The 20,914-nt window shown below is 37.7% G+C and overlaps 1 protein-coding gene across 1 annotated transcript in view; it reads left to right on the top strand.

The window, feature by feature from the left end:
• Positions 1 to 5,456: 5,456 nt before the first annotated feature.
• Positions 5,457 to 20,914, top strand: part of LOC105033396 (uncharacterized) — a 55,592-nt gene continuing 40,134 nt past the window's right edge. Inside the window, 6 exon segments of the mRNA XM_010908168.3 lie at positions 5,457 to 5,779; positions 5,922 to 6,083; positions 6,086 to 8,421; positions 8,669 to 8,798; positions 8,906 to 8,994; positions 15,408 to 15,643. Of these exon segments, the coding sequence (XP_010906470.2) occupies positions 6,044 to 6,083; positions 6,086 to 8,421; positions 8,669 to 8,798; positions 8,906 to 8,994; positions 15,408 to 15,643 (2,831 nt within the window). The 5' untranslated portion in view covers positions 5,457 to 5,779; positions 5,922 to 6,043.

The following is a 20,914-nucleotide window of genomic DNA, read 5'->3' as shown; positions in this document are numbered from 1 at the left end:
TTTAGGGAGACTAGAAGCATAGAGTAGTAAGCATCAAAAACTGGCTAGCAAAGAGGGAGAAACTCTGAAAGGAAAAAAGATGTCTAGAAGGCTATTTGCTTTCCACACAAAAGCTTTGTGCAGTAAATTCATTGTTTCCAAAGATTGCAAGGATAGATCTTGGTCAACCAAGGATCTCGAACATAAATTCATCACACCTCCTCTGAGCAATAACTTGAAGGGCCTCCAGATTCATTTTGATGGATAGTGGTCTAAGAAAAAATAAGAGTGACAACAAAGGTCTGAATAATGGAGGTTATAGGGACAACAAGGATGAAGAAATAAATTAAGCTGCAAGAAATTGGTGCTTCATACTAAGGTGTATTCCAACAGGATTTGGTTTGATTATGAATCTTCAAAAATTGGGTCATAATAATTTTTAAGGAACAACCAATACTATATGAACATGTGGCCACTTCATGGAGGAAGAGAAAATATTTTGGGCGGTACCTTAAACAGATGTGAAGATAAACATTAGAAGGCGCAGAAATCCTATAGAAGAATTTATTTGAAATACTTCATCGGCACTGATGTTTAATGCAAGTATAGATATGATATTTGGTACATCCTATCAATCTTCTAACCAACAATTGATAAGATGTGATGGACATTATTTATATCACATCTAAGTAATAGTAATACTCAAGAATGAGCACGTGCATGGTCACATGGCAACATTGGGACAAAGCAATAATTATGGGCTCTCAAACCAAGTATACAAACAAATGGGATAATTTAATAGCTTAGAGGTCAAAGTTTTGACACCTTAGGTTGCACCTAAGGAACAAACTGAATAGCTGAGGGACAGCTCAACACACATATACCATATAACGCTTGACAGATTGAATGGAAGAAATATGGGTCAAGATAGGTTGAATAGTTATTCAAGGCATAATAATTGAGCAAAAAATTATCATGGAAAGCTTGAGGTTGATTAAGGATGATAATTTATGAAAATTTGCACATCAACTTAGTGAAGGGATCGGTATAGAATGTGTATAGTTACTAAAATATGGGACTGAAGAGTGATCGGTTCTAGTGTTAGAACATCATAAGTGAAAGGTCCAATGTGGACAATATCATAATAGAAATAGATAATTGCCTGATCATTTATAAGAGGATGTGTAAATATTAGAATGTAATCTTAGAGAATGACTTTTAGCCAATCAATACATATTATATATTTTTCATTATATCAGATATTTTTTCATATTTACATTTATCTTCATTTATCTTGCTTTATCCTAGCTCACCCTTAGCCCATAGTTCTTACTCTACATTTGTAGCCCTAGCTAACTCCTCTAACAAGATGATGGTGCCCTAGTAGTGAAAGTTCTTAAAGATTTAGATAAAAGGATCTACTACCACCTCTATCTCTTGCCAATTTTAGATATTGGTGGTATGCCTTCATGATTGCATGATTAGCTAGAGATGCGCATATCCTTCCTCCTGATGGAAAACAAGTCAATAGTTGCAAAGCAATAAGTGACTAAAAAATAATGGCTCATAAGTTTTTGTAATAGTTTTAAGTATCAATTGTAGTATCTAAGTTAGAATGTGTTGAGTGAATTTTCATAATAAACTAGAATTGCTAATAGATAAAATTGATTTTATGATGTCAAAAGTACTATAATATATCATTGTAGTTTGCGAATATCATGGATAAGGATAGAGCTAACATTAAATAGCTAACTTTTTGATTCATTATGTTCTTGGCAAAATACAAAAACCCCTTCAAGTTCAATTAAGAAACACTTGTAACTCAATAGCTTAAAAACTTTCCGCTTCCTTCTCTATTACTTCATTTGTAGGTGCTTATGGATCAAAGCTCTTTGTGCTATAACCATATCATCCTACTTCCTAACACTCCACTTCAATGCTACCACATGCCCTTTGACCATCCAAGAAGCAACTAAGCATTATGCCAACAGTTTCTACTAGCTTTATAGTCCTAAATTTATTTTCTAGATTTGACTTTTTTGGATCAACTTGTTGAAGCAAAAAACTAATTTTGATGAGTACAAAATGTTAAAATATGATACTAATAATTGTGTGTTCTTAGAGTACTTAAGTTATTTTGCAAGGAAGCTAAATAAATTGCAAGTGATTTGAATTCTTAGAGATACATTAGAGTTAAATTTTCTAAGTTGGAAAGAATTTTCACAAGATTAATAGTGTTCTACAGTGAAAGAGTTGACCCCGAATTGAGTGGAGCTAATCCTTGAACGACCATGGACTTAAATAGTGAAGTACTAAAATTTAGGATCTTAGGAGTTGGCCCAAACATAAAGTAGTTAACTCTAGCATAACAGTCAACCCTAACATGCAGTAGTCGATTGGACGAGTCAAGAATCGACCCCAGTCAGGTAAAAGTTGACCTCAAAATGTCGTATAGTAAAACAAAAGCTAAAATTTTGGCACTTCAGGAGTCGACCCCTATAAGTCACAAGTTGACCTCAAGAAGCCAAAAGTCAAGTGCAAAATGGTGCTAGGGTGAAGAAAAAACTATGATTTTCAATTAATTTAAGATTCCACTTTAGACAAACAGGGTTGATCCTAATCTAAGGAGTCGACTCCTTTATATGTAACAGTTCTAACAGCTAACTTTTTCTATATATATAGTCCGAATATAATGGCCTATTAGTTTCAGCTCTCCAACAGTCCAAATATCTGCTCCAATCATTATTGAAGATATAAATGCTTTAATATTTAATTGGAGAGTAAGAGTATTGAAGAGTTTGAAGGAAAAATAAGAGAGGCATTAAGTTCCACATTCATACTCTTCATTACCATTTCAAAAGCATTAATTGGAGATTTTTTAAATATTAAGTGTCATGCAAAGAAAGCTTCTCTCCAACAAATCAAAGAGTGCTTTATTGATTTTAATTTAGCTCATTAGGGAGCATTATTGTATTTATTATTTTTTGATTATTTCTCATCATATTTGTGGATGACATAGGTTGATCCATGCCTTAAAAATGGAGTGTAAATGCTTATCCATATCTATAAAATGGAGTAACTAGCTTGGGTTAAGCTAGAGGTTTTGGTAGATGGTATTTGATATTTGTATTCATCGTAATATCAATAGTAGATTGAAAATTTTTAAGGAGAGAGCCTTAGAGAGTAGGTGTATGTGTCTGGTTTGGCATCAAACTGCTACAAATCTTTATATTTACGATATTATTAATTGTGTTGCTTGTTATACTCAAATATGAGTTAATTAGCTACATATATTTGCTTTCACACAACTCATACACTCTAAAAATTTGTTTTTTGTTGCACATAGTTGTAAAGTTTTTTGAAAAAATTCAATCCATCTTCCCTTTTAGATTTCTTATCTAAGCAATACAACTTGTTAATGACCTCTCTCATATATAGTGAGGATGGAATATCATGTAATGGAAAAAAATCTATATCCTCTTCTTGTTTGCATCAATAATTAGAAGAGATTTATGAGATATCAGTTAGATTAGAAATCAGCAAGCGTCATTCTTTGTACATTAAGCATTCACAAAACTATCATCTACAATTAGCTATGGTCCATGTGGTTTTCAAAGGAGCCTCAACCTATAGTTCCAATACAAAAAGAAGCTTTGGTCGGAGTTTTCACTTAAAGCCATCATGGTTTCAGAGCTTTAGATGAATTTCCCTCCAAGGTTTCCCTATCACTCTACTCCCTCTTCCTTTTTAATTATATCTTCACCCCACTCAACCAAATTAGGATTATCTACGTACCATGAAACCTTATTTTGAAAAAAATTAGTTGGAAGGGAGAAAGGAGTCACATGAGTGTTACGGGATCTTCTCCCCTTCATGCCAAAATTAAAGTCCAGTTCTGAAGTAGTGGAAAGGACATTGAAAGAATAGGTCTGTTAAGTTATTATATGACAATTGGATGACAATGATTGCTAAGATAGATGGATGTTTGAGCTATATTGATTCTAAAAAAAATATTTTGTTTAGTGAAAAATTTAAATTTTTAGAATAATATATATATATATATTTCTTAATCAAATTTGAAGAGATGTTTTCATAATTTTTCATATAATATATTACTTAGATGAACTTATTTTTTCCTTTCTCTTTTATTGTGAAGCACTTGTCACTTAATAACAAAAGTTTAAAAGCTATAATCATCATTAAGTGTACGGTGATCAACTAAATGACAAAAAAAAACAAAAAAAACTAGTCCTTAATATTGAAAGGACCATTTTGATTCAATTAGGATGATAATTTATGACTTAACCTACAATTGACCTAGTTTAAGCAGATTTGGATTTCGCATAAATGGATTCAAATCATAAACGAGTCAAGCTATTTAGACCTGCTTATTAAAAAAATCAGATTCAGGTATAGGCCTCTGACTTGTTTAACTTATTTTGATTTGTTTGATAATTCAGCAACTTGTTTAACTTGCTCTTGACATATTTAACCTATTTAAGACCTATTTAATTTGTTCTAAAATTATTTAATCCATTAAAAAAATATTTAGTCTGTTTAATCTATTTAGCCTATTTTGATAAATCTAATAATTAAATTATGTATGTCGAGTCGGATTACCTATTTGCAAAAAGAGGTTGGGGTTGAATATAGATTTTTGACTCTTTTGTAATAAATAAATTAGATTTGGATTGATAAAGTTTTGATCTAACTTGTATCTAACTCAATGCAACCTGATCGCTAATTTTAGTCCCAATGGTGAAAAATTATTCAGTATATATATTTTTGCCCAGAGAAACAGCATCAATATTAGTTTACAAACGACTACAAGTACAATTCAAAAAAAAATCAAGATTTCAATTAAATATATAAAATTAAAAAAGATGTGTTTACCAGACAACTCAAGATATACTAACTCGTAGAATTGAAACCGGATCAGATACTATCATATCTATATCCATATTTATTTTATCTAACAAATACAAATATGGATATGAATATTATTCGGATACAAAAATTCATATCTATATTTATTTTAAACAGATGCAGATACAATTTGAATACTAAAAGTACAGATATAATTATAGATATAATTTAATAATTAAATTTTATAATTATAGAATCAAAGATATTACTAAATAGATGATAAATCAAATTAATAACATATTTATATGATTGTATATATTTTTTTAAAAATTAATAAATATTATATAAAATTATATAGAATTATATATAAATTTAAATATTTAAATATAAATCGGATGATTATCTATTTATATTTATATTTAATTTTTTTGATAAATATATTATCAATATGAATATTAATCGATTCTCAAAATTCTATCGTTATCCAACTAATTCGGATACAAAATAAATACGGATGGATAATAACTATACCACTTTCACCGCTACCAACTGGGATATCAGAGCCGTCCATCGTGTCCCTTTAATTGTTGTCGTTATTTTAGCCGAGCAGAGGTCCATCCCCCGGCCGGCCACGCCGAAGCGCGAAGCCTGGAGGGAAAGAAACCGAAGAGACGCGACAGACCAGGGGCCAAAAAAAAATTTTACACACGGAAAAAACCCACACCCGGCCCGGAGGGAGGGGCGGCTCGAAGCCCAACTTCAATGCTCCAACCAAGTGTTTAAAAGCTCCCCGAAGAACCCCCCGAAATCGCTGTTTCCTCGTCTCTCTCCCTCTCTCTTTCTCTCTCCTCCCGAGTCCTGATTTCCTCTCCCTCTTCTCCCCTTTCCTCGTTTTAGATCGATTGTATCCTCTCGAAAGCTGCTGGAATTCTAGGTACGGGGTTTTTTTTCTTCTTGATTTTGGTTTTGATTTCGGGGTTCTATTGGATTTTTTGATCTGTTCTATTGCTTCAGATATTTTGTGATTATTTTCTGTTTGCCTTTGGTTGATCGATTGATTAATGGATTGGGGGCAGGATGGATGGCGGTGGCGGTACGGGCTTCTTGATTTCTGGATTCGATCGGTTTTCTCGATTGGATTTGGTTTTCGAGTGATTGTTTTCATCTGCGTATTGAGATTAGGTCAAGTGGGATTGGGATGACTTGCGAGGAGAAAGAGAGGGGCATTGGGAAGAAGGGGAAGGGCCCGCGGACGCTGCATGCGGACCCAAGGTTATCAGGAAGGAGAAGAAGAAGAGAAGGCTGATCCTAAGTGATTCGGAATCGGACGAGTTTCTGATTTGTCCTCGCCGGAAAATTGATCACGGAGTTGATCAGAATGGAGACAACTCCAGTGTTGGAAAGAAGAAAGATAAGCGGATGAATCAGAAAAACGAGATTTTGGTGCATAGAAAGAAGGCTATGATGTCTGATGCTGAGAAACAAAGGGAAGTAGCGGTCACTGATAAGAAAAGAATGACCGGTTTAGCTTTAAAGAAAGAGAGGAGAGAAGCATCTGATTCTGAAATCCCTCCGAAAAACATCAAAATAGATTCTTTGAAACGTGGCAGAGATAAAATTGAGGTAATGGGTGATAAAAAGTTGAAAATTGATTCTTCGAAATGTGGTAATCAAAGAGGAGATATTAGCATTGGTCGGGCTCTGGGCTCTAGACCAACTTCTCCTGCTGGTAAGGAGTGGGATGACATGAAACAAAAACAGACGCTGTCTAATCTTATTAAGAGTGGCAAGATTAGCAAGTCAGAAGCGGAAAAAATAAGGTGGAAGGAACGTCTGGGTTGTCAAACTCATCGGATCTCAAAACATAAAGGCCATGCTGCAAATGCTGACAAGAGACTGGAGGGTGGTATCTTGCTACAGAAAGGTGTCAGGATTCAAGGCAAAGGTGGTGTTCTGAGGTTTTTACCAAGTAACAAGAAGGTGTCTGGGCTTGAGAAAGTCCATAACCAAAGGGGTGGTGAAGAAAGATCAAAAACTTTAGGGTCCCCTGGCATTGCTAAACTCCATATGACTATGCAACCTGCCCATTCTGGAGAGAGAAAAGTTCTGAGAAAATCAAGTTCCACGGATGTGCCAAGCAAAAAGCAATTGAACAAAGGAAAAATTTCTTCACCAGAGAAAGACAAAGTTTGTGAGCCTAAATCAGAGCACCAAATGTTATCCCCACAAAGAGAATCGAGTTCCACAGATACATCCACGCAATCTTTCACTTCTGGAGGAAGAAAAGTCCTTAACAAATCAACTTCCACCAATGCAATAGGTAAAATTCAGTTGAACGAGGAAAAAATTCCTTCATCTGAGAAAAACAAACTCCATGAGTCAAAGTCTGAGCGAAAAATTGTATCTCTGCAAAGAGAATCAGAGAATTTGGATGTGTCACATGGCAAGACTGACCTTGTCATCAGAGGGGAGAGTAGCTCTAGTTTGAAGACTCCGCTTCTGACCAAGCAGAATATGAGTGAAGCAAGTGTAGGTCGTAATACTGCTAAGCAGAAGATTAGAGATCAGATAAGGAAGATGCTTTTGAATGCTGGTTGGAGGATCGACTTAAGGCCTAGGAAGAACAGAAAGTATGAAGATGCTGTTTATATATCTCCCCAAGGGACTGGATATTGGTCAATTACAAAGGCTTATGAGGTGTTTCAGGATCAATTAAATTGTGCACATGATGATGAAAGCAAGGATATGTTTGAAAAGTCATCTAATTTGCATTCTGGGAGCAGTCCCAACTTTGAAGGGACAAGTTTTCAGTCTCCTGCCATAACGGTGAAGGAACTGAGTATGTTGAGGAGGAAGGTGGTGAACAAGAGAGGACATAAAGTGAGGTTTGAAGAATCTGAAAACAGAGTTGGAGATAGCACAAACAGAAAGACAAAGGAAACATCTAAGATGAGAGACCTCAATAGACCTTTAAAACATAAAATTACAGGACTTAAAGGGAGAAAAAAGTCAAACTGCACTTCATGCATTGGTGTCTCCACAGCTCATAAACATCTTCAAACAGGAAGAAATAAACAGAGAGGGTGTGCTCTGTTGGCTCGTGGTGCTAACCAAGAGACAGAGGTTGAGATTGATGATTATGTTCCATATGCCTGGAAACGGACCGTTCTCTCATGGATGATAGATTTGGGAGTGGTGCCTGAAAATGGAAAAGTGAAGTACATGAACAAGAAGAAAACACGAGCAAAGCTACAGGGTTGGATCACTAGAGAGGGCATTCGTTGCAGTTGCTGTAGTAAAATTCTTACTGTATCAAAGTTTGAGCTTCATGCTGGTAGCAAACTTCATCAACCATACCAAAATGTATACGTGGAGGATTCTGGACTTTCACTGTTGCAGTGTCAGCTAAATGCATGGGAAAAACAGGATGAATCTGAAAGGCAGGGATTCTACAATGTAGATATTAATGATGATGATCCAAATGATGATACCTGTGGCATCTGTGGAGATGGTGGTGACTTGATCTGTTGCGATGGTTGTCCTTCAACTTTCCACTTGGACTGCTTAGGCATTGAGGTACGGGAAAATAGGTACTCTATACATTTATGAAACTGCTTATAATATCGAAAGAAATTGAGAGGAGTGGGAAAAAGAAGGTTACCTAGAGCCAGTATTTTTTTATGGCCCCCATTGAAATTTCTTTAACTTTGGTTTCTGGACCTTTTATTTTCTTTTTCATATTTCCTGCATCATCACTCTCATCCTGGTCTTGTTTGGAGCAGTATAGTTGTTTTCATTGAGTTCCTAACCATTCTTTTTGTAGATGCTACCTGCTGGAGATTGGCACTGTACAAACTGTTCATGCAGGTTTTGTGGGTTAGTTTCTCCTGCTGTTCAAGAAAGTAGTTTACCTCCTTGTCCATTACTCTTGTGTGCACAGTGTGGGAAAAAATGTGAGCATTCTTTATCATATTCTTAATTGTATGTTCTTTGTAATTTTTCTATTTTTAGACCTTGATAGGTGGCAAAATATGATTAAATTTATTGGCATATTTTGTAGATCATCAAAATTGTATTCCTGAGGCGGATGCTATCTCTGTTGGTTCCAATTATTCTGAAACTTCATTTTGTGGGGAGAGCTGCAGAAAGGTATCCCCGATAATTTTATGCTGTTGATGTTTATTATCCCAATCCATTCAGTTCATATGATATCAATTATATTCTTCTATCAAATTTGTAAATTGCTTGTAGAAAATCTGGAACGTCTCTAGCCAATTATGAAACTATTTTAACTATTCTACATACTCAAGTGTGCTAACCTAGGCTTGCTAGCTTCTGCATAACTTGAATTCTGAAGTATTGATTCCAGTACTCATCTTCAGTATGCAGCATTATTAGATGTTTGTTTATATACAAGTCAGGAATTCGGGATTGTTTTCTAGCCCAGCTCAGTGATGGTTTGTTTTCCTCCAACACCTTGCACATAACTGAGATGTAATGCTTTCTGGATTTTATAAGTTATGAAAGATCAGAGGAACTTCTTTACAAACACTGGATGCTGCATTATTTCCTCCATAGTATGGAGCTTTGCTTTTGGGTATTGAAAATAACTTGTAAAAACCTTACAATAATCACCGAGTTTCATCATAGATTTATTGAAATCAAGGTTTCTAAAAGTGCATGGTCTGCCTACCACTCCATACTAAGTGGCACAGGATGCAACATAGTGTACCAGTATCGAACCGCTCCATACCAAGTGGCACGGGGTGCAGTATAGTGTATCAGTACCGAACTAGTATGGTGTCTCATACTATATGGACACTCGATATACCATCTTGTATTGTACCGAACCACATATCGACACTGTAATAAGATGGTACTGGTATTTGGTCTGGTACCGAGATGGTGAACCTTAAAAAGCAGCAAATTATTTAGATGGTCAAGATATTAGATAGTACCCGAGAAAAATGTTGCTTAAGCAGGGGCCTATGTGGCTTGTTTTCCAAAATAAATGAATTCATATCAATGGACAAATTAGAAAACTAGAAATAAGCGAGTAAAAAAAAAAAAGAAAAATGATAAAAAATGTAAAGAAAGTGGATGAGGAGAAGAGAATCTGCATAGGTGGCTTAGGCATATGTGGGCCATTTGTGTGTGTACGTTGAAGGCCATCCACATATATGGGCTGCCTAAACCCTTATGCAAAGCAGCTATGGAGGTTCTTGTGCATATGCAGTGGCATAGACTGGTTTCTGAGGCTATGGGTCAGCTTATGGTAGCATGAGATTTCTGATGCTCTCTTTTGGGACCTTATTGTGTCATTTTAATAATTTAACATCTAAAAATCAATCCTTATGGTGTGTATAATGAAGGCTCCAAGCAACTGCTTTGCAGATTTGATCTTGCCCTTAGTTTGCACCATTTGCATAGGGAAGCACTAAGATTTGTATGACACAATAAAGATCATGTCATTATGACACCATTAAATAAAGCTACTTATCTTTTATTTTTAGTTTGTGCCAAAATGTAATATTTCAGCCTTGGTCCTTCATTTGTTAAGTCATGTATGGGTTTATAAGAGAACAAACGGGCAACTTCAGAATTTATGCCAAGGATTTACCCACAGGTGCATACTGCCCTTATCACACCATACCACTAAGGTGGTACCAATGTGCACCTAATTATGATACCGTATCAACACATGGTACAGTATTCACTTTTGTTGTGGTGGCCCTAATAGGCATATTGTACAGTGGAATACTACTGCACCATACTAGTAAGGTTCAATTTGGGGATCGAGACCGGTAATTCAAATGCTTGTACTATATGAAAAAGTATGATTCTTTGGATTTATCAATGCATACCACCCTTCTCATACCCTACCACTAAGGTGGTACTAGTATTGTATCAACTTATGGTGCCCACCTCAATATGTGATGCTGGCATTGAGAGTCATATTGTGTGTTGTAGTGCTGTACTATACTAGTAAGGTTCAGTATGCTGATCAGAACCGGTAATTCAAATGCTTTGTACCATATGAAAATGTATGACTTTTGGAATTGCTTGTAGTAACTTACTTTTCTTGGTTGGCTATGGTAGAGAAAGCATCCAATTGAAGGTTTTTGATTAGATAATCCTTAAGCATTGATACTAAATCATAACCATTAGAGTGTTGTCATGTTATGCTTGTTGGTGATCCAAAGTATGGAACCAAAACAGTAGGGATTGAAAGGTTTACATGATATTTGGTTTAATACTATAGTTATGGTTAAGGTTTTACATCCCAATAGGATGGGGGCATCCTAACGATCCTGTCTTGTTTCTGTAAGAAAAGAGAACCGGGATGGGGTTGGGACTCCAAAACTCATCTATGCGGGGAGAGAAGAAAAAAGAGAGAAAAAAGAAAGGAAGATGAGGAAAGGGCAAAAGTGAAAAGAACAAAGAAGAAGAAAAATGTAAGAAAGAAAGGAAGAGAGAAGAAAAAGGAAAGGAGGAAAGAAGGAAGAAAGGAAAGAGAAAGAAAAAGAAAATGTAAAAAAGAAAGGAAGGGATAAGATAATGAAAGAAAAAGAAAAGGAAAGAAAGGAAGTTAGAAGAAAAAGAAAGAAAAGAAGGAAAGAAAAGAAAGAGAAAAAGAAAGGAAGGAAGAAAAGAAGAAGGGGAGGAAGATGGAGGATATCTACTGGATGCATGATCGAGACCATTGTCGGGATAGAATAGGACAGTAGGGCATTCCATTTTCTGGAGATACCGGGACCTCCATCCATGGAGATACCATTCCATGAAGTACAACCAATTTCTTGCACAAGAATTTGGTCTGAGACAACCCCACACCAATATAATTCCTCCTTATACTTAGCTGTGGATCTGGGTTGTTGAACTTTGTTCTGGGTTCTAGAGCTAGCTTGATATTAACTGGAGCATTTATGATAACATATTGGGCTTGACTCAAAAGGTTCCCATTCATTGGTGAAGCATCATCTTCATCACCTAGGTCGTTGGACCCTGAGTGTTCTTTAGTGCAAAATTCAGCCTTTTCTTTTTCATAGGACATTTTCAAAGGTCAGGCTTCTCTGGTATCCTTGCACTTCCATACGGTAGAAAATGATCAACTGATTTACTTGCCATACAAGGAATGTTATCGACCATATTCTTCATAAGATTGACTGGTATATAGTGTTGCACGTGGTATTGCTTAAAGAGCATAAGACAAGCTCTTTGACATGCTTTTCCATGAGAGTTGAGGAAGACTCCTGCTGCTTTACAATGACTTCAATGCAGTGGCTACTTGGCTTATCATTGCCTCTAGTAAATCTTGCTGGCTTTCTTTCATATAGAATCTGAACCATGAGAGCATGTCGTACCAAGGACCGGTTATGGGCTCAACTAATCCCACTTGAGGAATCTAACCTTCATGCCCGGATCCTCCTGAGGACTAGAGTTCATCTGTTTGCGGAGAACTTTTACTCCAAGTTAAGCTTGTGGATTCTGTCTGGATGGTGTAGCCTGGGGCATTCGATGTTCGTCTGCAGAGTTGTGGGTCGGACTTTCCCACAGAATCTAATGGTTGAACATCACACCTTTTCGATGGCAACATTGTAGTTTCTATCGATGTCCTACTGGGCATGCCAGAGAGCTTATTGCTCCTCTTTTTCCCTATAGGAATGGCATCACAAGGAGAACAAGTCTATGACTGGGCTGGATCGATGCATGGGTGTGCCATTGGTATCTGAACAGGAAAGGTTGGATGTTTGTGGATTCTATTGCTCTGACCTTCAAGGATTTTCATTAAGGTACCACCTTCTCAAGGAAAGGTTTTGTAACTATGCCGCTCTTCTAAAGACTATGAGCTAAAGGATAACTAAAGATAAAGAAAAGCAACTAGGAGATAAAATGAAGTATTGGTCATTTGATTAGTGAAGGGCCTTTTAGATTACAATTAGGCATTTATACATCAATTCTTGTAACCATTAGACAGTTGTGCCCCTCTAGTATTGACACCTGTCATATCTGGTTTGCACCACTTCAGCCATTTTCTTGTGACCGTTGCTGCTGCTAGTTCTAGTTGCTAACTATTTGTCTCCACTTCCCACATGCTGAACTTTCGGTAATGATCTCTGCTTCTCACTTCTTGCTCTGGGGTCTCTACCCTGTATTAGGTTGATGACTTAGTTGCCTGAATAACAAAGAGTACAGTTGGCCTATATTTCAACACTTAAGCTTTTAAGGTTGGCTATGCTTACAATTGTCCTATGTTTTACCACTTATCCTAGAGACTCGGCCTGTATCTCAAGTGACCACCTACTCAGCCTAGTCCAACTGACACTTTCTAAATGTCATTCGGCCTACTTTATGTGATACCATGTGGTGACTTGATTGGCCTACGTTGTCATTTTCTAGTCTATCTTTTGACTGTCATTTGGCCTTCCTCAAGCCTTACCATGTGGCATTATCTTAGCTGATCTTCATATCATTGATTGAAATGTGATGTAAGTAGTATCATCCAACACTCTTGACTCTAACTATTGACCTCTGCATTTGTCCTGTCAAATCAGACCTTAATTCTCATCCTTTACAATGGTTAGAGCCTCTTATTATTATTACTCCTGGTGCTGCTATTTATCTGCTGTCTAACCAGCCTTTAAGCTTTCGCTCTAAGTTAAGATGTGGTGTAAACAAGTTGTTATTTTAAAATTGTTATAAAATGTGCTTTGAGTTTGTAGGAAACATGTGCTTTGAGTATGAGCATGCAAACCACTTAATTCTTAGTAAATTTTTAATAGATGCTGATTGCCCTAGCACATGTGGCCCACCCAGTCAAAACATGTTAGCTTTTCATATGCACAATACAGGACTTGGACAGAAATCTTGAATTAACATGTTTGTTGTAGGTGCTTATCGTGCAAATTATCCCCTTGTTTCCATATATGCATCTCGTACTTGTGGGTGGTTTTTGGTGTTGGTTCGTGCTAAAAATCTTTTTTACTGTTTATTTATGGATGCATCTCAAATGCTTGATACGTTGTATGGGAATAGAAGCTATGGTGCATTCCTCATATTGGTAAGGATAGTAATTTTAGAATCTTTCCACTTTGTGCAAGTAATTCACCCCTCACTTTATGAGGAACCTTTTCTTCGTAAGTTATTAAATGTTACGTAAAACTAAGGCAAATATTAGAGTTTCAAAACAAAACTGAAATATTTCTTTACTGATTATTTTAAATAAGTGTTTTAGCCTTTTCATTTAATGTGCATTGCATGTGCGTATGTACTAGTTTTGTCATTAATGAACTTGAAGATCTCTTGTAGTTCATGTAAAAGAGATCTTGTAATTTGTCACAACGTGTGTAAAGTACTTGTCTACTATTTGCAAGATGAGAACCATGGTTGAAGCTATTCCATTAAAATGGTAACTTCTCTAGTAAACACACCATTCTCATCAGTTGTTATATACCCCTATTAGTTTTCTTGCCCTTTAGATATTGTTTTAGAGATGAACTCAAAAATTTGGAAGCATGTATTAGTCAATTTAAACAATAATCTGATTGCAACGTATCAAATACCAACTTTTCATTGGATGATGAAATCACTGGCATTCACCAAATTCTCCTTTTACTTGAATCATTCAAAATTTCAAATACTAGATTTGAAAACTGACCATCATGATACAAGACACCCCCTATCTTGATGTATTGAGGCACGTTTGAGGACGTACAATAATGTATCATACTATGATATTTCAAACCTTGGATAAACCATGAGTGGATACGGGGTTGTACTGCAGTACATATTATACCCTGGTGTAACCTTATGCTTTTGTACCATGGTATATCAGACCTTGGTCACGCCCAACAAACATGATTAGATCACAATCATCTGCTATTGTTCTTCCCCTTGAATTAGACTATTAATTACATGCATCATACTTGCAGAATAATTGATGCAAAAAAGAAAATTTGATCTCAATAAAGAGTAACACAAACATTTCATTGGTTGTTGGGATTACAACCATTTTCACAAAGCTAACTGTTTGATAGGTTACTATCCATGTTTGAGGATCTAGTTTGTAAATGCAAAAACATGTTATATTTTTAAAAGGCTTGCATACCATTTGAATCTTGCACTCTATTGAGACACCTAAAATACTTTGATGCTTGTTTTTTTATGCTTATTTCAACATCTGGATCCATCTTTCAGTTTATCCTCTATCAGTTGATTATTCCATCTCCTAAAATTGAGGTAGAAAAAAGAGTTCTGGTATTCCTTGTTGTTATGTGATATGAACATGTGATCTTTAGCTGGAAAAATTTCATTTTTTCAAATGCCTTGTCCAAACTGGTTTGATATACCTAAGAACAACAATTGGATATAAAAGAAAAAAACTAGTTTCATTCTGGCATTTGGCAACTTGCATTTTGTTTGCTATAATCATTCTTCCAATTTTGCAACAGGGACTCATATTCTGCTTGTATACAAACTTTGGTGGAACCATTATTCTCTACCATGAAGCTGCCTTATGCATTATAGGGATCACTTTGATACTTGTTTTTTTACTGCTACAGGTGTACAAACAATTGCACAAGATTCTGGGTGTCAAGAATGACTTGGAAGCAGGATTCTCATGGAGTATTATTCATCGTTTTGATGAGGATACTCAGGAACAGTGTGTGCCACTCCAATGGGATGAATGCAACTCCAAGATTGCTGTTGCTCTTGCAGTCATGGAGGAGTGCTTCATACCCATCATAGATCAGCGGAGCAGCATCAATCTTATTCATAATGTTGTGTATAATTGTGGGTAAGTATTGGTTGCACTCTTAGCAAGCACATATTTGACAAAAGCAATTCAGTATTTTTTTTATTACTGAACTATATTGCTACATATCCTTTAAACATTACTTTTAGTCTTACAATATTTTGAGGATTATTATCTTCCCAAGATGTCAGACAAATATCATATCATAGCTTAACTTTTCGTGATTACTTCTACCTATTTCTGTACAATATACTTATCATATGTTCTATTTTTGTATTTCCATGCTTACTTTTTTATTTTTTAAGTATTTGCAGGTTTTGTAATTTGCACTGTAGCTTAACTCTATGCCTTGTTTATCATATAGCTGCTGAAGACTTGCCACCTTTTGTTTCCTGACTATTCTGAGATATTTGTATCTTTAACAAGGTTTTATAAACTGGTACAGAACTCTGGACCCTTTTTTTTATCAGAATGAAACATTATCGGAATGTTATAGTTCTGACAGATATAACAAAACTTGCAGCATCAAAAGGAATGAAAAGCTGTTGGTACCGATTGGTACAGTTGGTATGATACCATTGTTATGTATTGGTACAGACTAGCATGGCTGGTATGTGTGAGTATGGGTGGTTCTGGTATCCTGACATCCAGACTAGTGCTGATTTTGTGACGAAATAGTAGGGTGCAGAACTGTAGATGGTACTGTCCTATTTGATGATTTTTGAATCCACGTTCTTTACCATTTCTTTCTTGATATGTTAAAATTTCTCTTTACCATCACTAAAGGCTTCCAAGGTATTACTTGTGGTTAGGGGGTGGCAATCTTGTCCTAGACCCATTTACTAGATCCAACCTGGACCCACTTAGGGTATAGGTCAGCCAACACCGACCTGCAGGTCATGTTTAGTTTGAGTCAAGACCCCTCAACTTACTTGGTCATAGGGAAGAGTATATATGTAATAGTATTTTTTAAAATAAAGATATATAACTTTATGTAGTGAGTGTCATGAGCAGCGTTTGCCATACCGTGCCAAACCGGCCGGTACACTCCGTATCATACCGGACCGACAGGGAACTGGTACGATTCGGCCGGTAAATTCGGTACACCGGTAGTACGGAAGGAAAAAAGAGAGAAAGTGAGAAAGAGAGAGAGAGGAGGAGAGGGAGGGAGGTGGGAGCCTCTGGAGGCCGGCGGTGGCCGGCTACGGCTGCCAGAGGGCTTCCGAGCCCTATATCGCCTGATAGGGCTTTCAAGAGAGTGAGAAAGAGAGAGAGAGAGCGCTTGGAGGGGGGAGGGACCTACCGGACGGACGGCGCCTTTGTCGCGAGGCCCCCGATGGCCGGCGAGCCAACGCCGACGGTCTGAGGGCGGTGGCGCGGGCGGAGCTCCTCCATGGCTCTGCCCCTTTCTTCTTTTTCGAAACAGACGGTCTGTTTCGATTTTTTTTTTTTTTTTTTTTAAACTCATGAAGTTGGCAACTGCGTTGCCGACTTAATAATTTTTTTTAAAAAAAAATAAAAATCATGAAGCCGGCAAATTATTTGCTGGCTTCACTTAAAACTATCTTTTTTAAAAAATCGCGAAACAGGGGCGACGCCCCTGTTTCACGCCCGCGGCGCCGCGCGCACGGACTGCGCCCTCCGGCGGCCCCGCCGGCTCCTTCCCCTCCCTCTTTTTCTTTCTTCCTCCTCTCTCTCTCTATTTTCTCTCTTTCTCTCTTTTTCTTCTTTCAGTTCGGGTCGTCTTCGTCGGTTTAGTACGGTACGAAATCGTACCGTCGGCCGACCGATATAGCCGGCGGTACCGGTTCAGCATACCTTGGTTATAAGCCTTCAGATGTTGACCTAATGGCTTGTAATTTTGAAAAAGAATAGATGGTATAGGGTTTGTAGTGTATTTGTTGTCAATATGTTTAGTTTCTAATTCCAAAACAACATTTATTGTAATATAACTAAAATGGTTTTGAGAAATTAACTTATTGTAAAAGTAATCCATATAATATGAAAAAAACATAGCCAATCGATCAGGGTTTGCCTCAGCTACATTACAGTATGGTACAGTGCGGGTCTGTCCTTATCATCTTGGAGCATAGTGAAACATGGAGAGGGAGGGGGAGATGGAGCACTAGGAAGAGAGGGAGGGCTGGAGAGGAAGGAGAGGAAGAGAGAGAGAGGTCACTACTCACTTGAGAGAGAGAATGTTTTGATGCCATTGGAGAGCAGGGTGGAGGCAGGGGTGGTGATGTTGTCGATGAGGATGAGGTTGGGGAACAAATGGGGAGCAATTGTGCGATGATCAATGTCAAGATGAAACCCCAGGCTAGGGAGGGAGGGGGAGGAAGGGGGGGAGAGAGAGAGCCCCCGCTTACTTGAGAGAGAGAGAGAGAGAGAGGATGGTTCAATGTTGCGCAGAGGGCGGTAGAGGTGAGGGTGGACACATTGTCAATGAGGATGAGGTTGGGGAGCAATCTTGCATGGATCGATGTCAAGATAAGATCCTAGAGAAGGGATCAATTGTTAATGGTGAGTAGGCAAAATGAATGAGGGATTGTGTGTTGGTGAGAGCAGAGAGAGCTGGAGAGAAATCCCCTAAAGGTTCCCGAAGAGGCATGGATGTCTCAATGAAAAAAAAGCATTGAATTTGAAGTATTGGATTCAGAGCAATTTATAATCCGAAGATTCTGATCTGACCTACGTGGCCGGCTATTCTGAGTTAGCATCAGTTCACTTCGGGGTTGGTTTAGCATTCCTTGCTATCAGCCCTAAGCATGCAATAAAAAGCCCAAAAATAATGTGCCTAGATTGATGAAAAGGCTTAGCAGGTCGGATGTGGGTCAGGCGTGTTGATCATAGGTCAGGTTTGGGTCAATCATTCTTGACCTACTTCAACATGGGTGTAGGTTTTGGTCGAGTCAGTATGCCCTTGATATATGGACTTAGCCCAATTCGAGCCCTATCAAGCCCATTGGTTGCCACCTCTGCTTGTTGTGATGTCTTATTACAAAAGAGTTGATCATGTCTTTAGAAAAAAGCCTTGAGAGACCTTAAGGCAGGATAGTTGTATGCTTATGGAGGAACATAATGCTGTGTTGAGCGGAGATGAACTCTAAAGAGGACCTAAGAAATTCTCTGAGGTACACATAACCAACCCAAACTACCTAGTTGGGGGCATATGATATTGAATCAATGTGGCAATGAGTTAGGGCACAGCTAATATTGATGATTATTAGTCCGAACAGAGCATATGTGCCCGATGCTAGTTGGTTCAGACCAGTTTTGACTAAGGTCCACAAATCTAGTCTTGACAACCATACTGGTCGGTACATTGCTAGTTCAGTACAGTACGTAAACATCCCATATCGAGACATAACATTTTTTTTTTCTTTACTCCCACCCATAATATTGTTCGAAACTATGCAGTATGTGATGATTCTACTTAGTTCGGACCGATTTGGCTCATATACCAAACTGAACCATGGTGACAAACCAATATCTTACTAGTACAGTCACATATGGGGTAGTACAGGTCGGTATGAAACACTTTGATTTTGATTGGTTTTGCCCACTTCGAGCCAACATAACCCTCGACGCCCTTGCTCTCTCCCAATCTAAAAAATCCTTCAATCCCCTATTTTTCCTCTCCCGATTTATCCCTTCTCTCCTCACCTCTCTTCGGTGAGTGATCCACAACAATTCCATGAGCATGCTGCCCTGGTTGTTCGGAGCCTTGCATGGCCATCAGTGCGTGTCTATCTCTCACGGTGATGGAGATGGTGGGCTGAAGAAAGCTCAGATCCAGCTCGGATCTTTCTTTTCTCCGATCTCTTGCTCTCTCTTGTCTCCTCCTTTTGCTCAATCACCCTCGACGCTGGTTTCCCTCATTGATCAGCCTTGTCGGCACTTCTAGCACATTTGTCACCACTCTATTTATGCCCTGCTTCCCCCTCTCCATTTCTAGATTTAAGGAATCAGCACCTTAATGGCATACCATGTATTGGTACAATACACCATGACATGGTGCATTTGTGAGACCTTGAAATCTCCTTTCGAAAGGAGGTTCATTATGCATTGTATGTCCAAACATCTTCAAACTTTCTTTTTGGACCAAGCAAATGGAGTGATCAAAGAAGCCTCTCCTTGACTCAAGATGAGAGATCGTTGATTAGCGGTCAGAATCTTTCCCTAGTTGGAAAGTGTCCAAGGGAGGATAATAGAGGGTTACCTAAGCTGGGGAAATGGAGATTCTAGTTTGTGGTGTGCTATGAAATTCAAGTGGGCTTATCTCATTTTCAATTTGGAATTGAAAAGTCTGATGGTTGATAAAAGCTACTATAGACCATGCTTTTCTGCATGAAGCTCACAAGAATTTGTAGTTGTATTCTACATTAACATTTTGAGAAAATAGGTTGAAATAAGTGCTCTTCGTAAATACCATCTCAACATGTGACTAGAGGTACAGACATGGAGTTATATGATATCACTAGTGACACTGGACCAAGGTGTAAATTGAGGGGACTTGGTTATTAGCAAGGTTTGAAATATTAAGTGATTCAGCATCTATCTATTGATACATACCATACCAAGGCCTTCTTGATACAGGGACCCCTGGTTTGGAAGCAGGGAGACTTCGTTTGGAAGCATGGAGGCTTGGTTCATGCAAAAGCTATCGAAACCACCCACATGCTGCACAAACCAAGGGTGGATCTAGTGGTTTAGGGTTGGATTTATGCTGTTTTGTCCTAGATGATCTCAGAGTCAGACCTTTCCTAAACTGAGCAGTACATCTAAGTACCGCTAAGGAAGTGAGTTAAAGGGTGATTTTTTCTTGTTTTCAGACATTTGAAGGTGGAAAAGAAAAGTAGAGGGAACATACTGCTATAGGGATATTTGCATCAGATTGACCAATTTGAAGCCATAGTTAAGTTAGAAATGCATTCTAAGCTGGTTAATTTTTCTTCCATGTACTTCTTTCTGAAATTTCATTGATAATCTAAACATTATATCATGCTAACCAGTGAAATTAGGGAAACTTTACCAAATCTAGATTTAATTTTATTTGATCACTAGATTAGGGGTGTAAACAAGCCAAACATAAGTGAGCTGGGTCAGCTCAAGCTCTGCTCAAAATTGTGTGGAGCTAGTTTTACATCAACTCAAGCTCAAGTTGGGCTAGAGATGCTGAGCTCAAACTTGGCTCGTTTTATGTTGAGCTGGTTCGAGCTTTAGCTTGAATAGTTTCTCAAGCTTGGGCTTTTAGGTATGGTAGAGGAAAAATAAAGAAAAAAGAAAGAGGAAGATACCAATGCTCCATCT

Source organism: Elaeis guineensis, unplaced genomic scaffold, assembly GCF_000442705.2.
Source record: "Elaeis guineensis isolate ETL-2024a unplaced genomic scaffold, EG11 Super_Scaffold_31900, whole genome shotgun sequence".
Lineage (NCBI taxonomy): Eukaryota > Viridiplantae > Streptophyta > Magnoliopsida > Arecales > Arecaceae > Elaeis > Elaeis guineensis.
The sequence above is the reverse complement of the archived record's forward strand: the minus strand, read 5'-3'. Positions and strand labels throughout refer to the sequence as shown.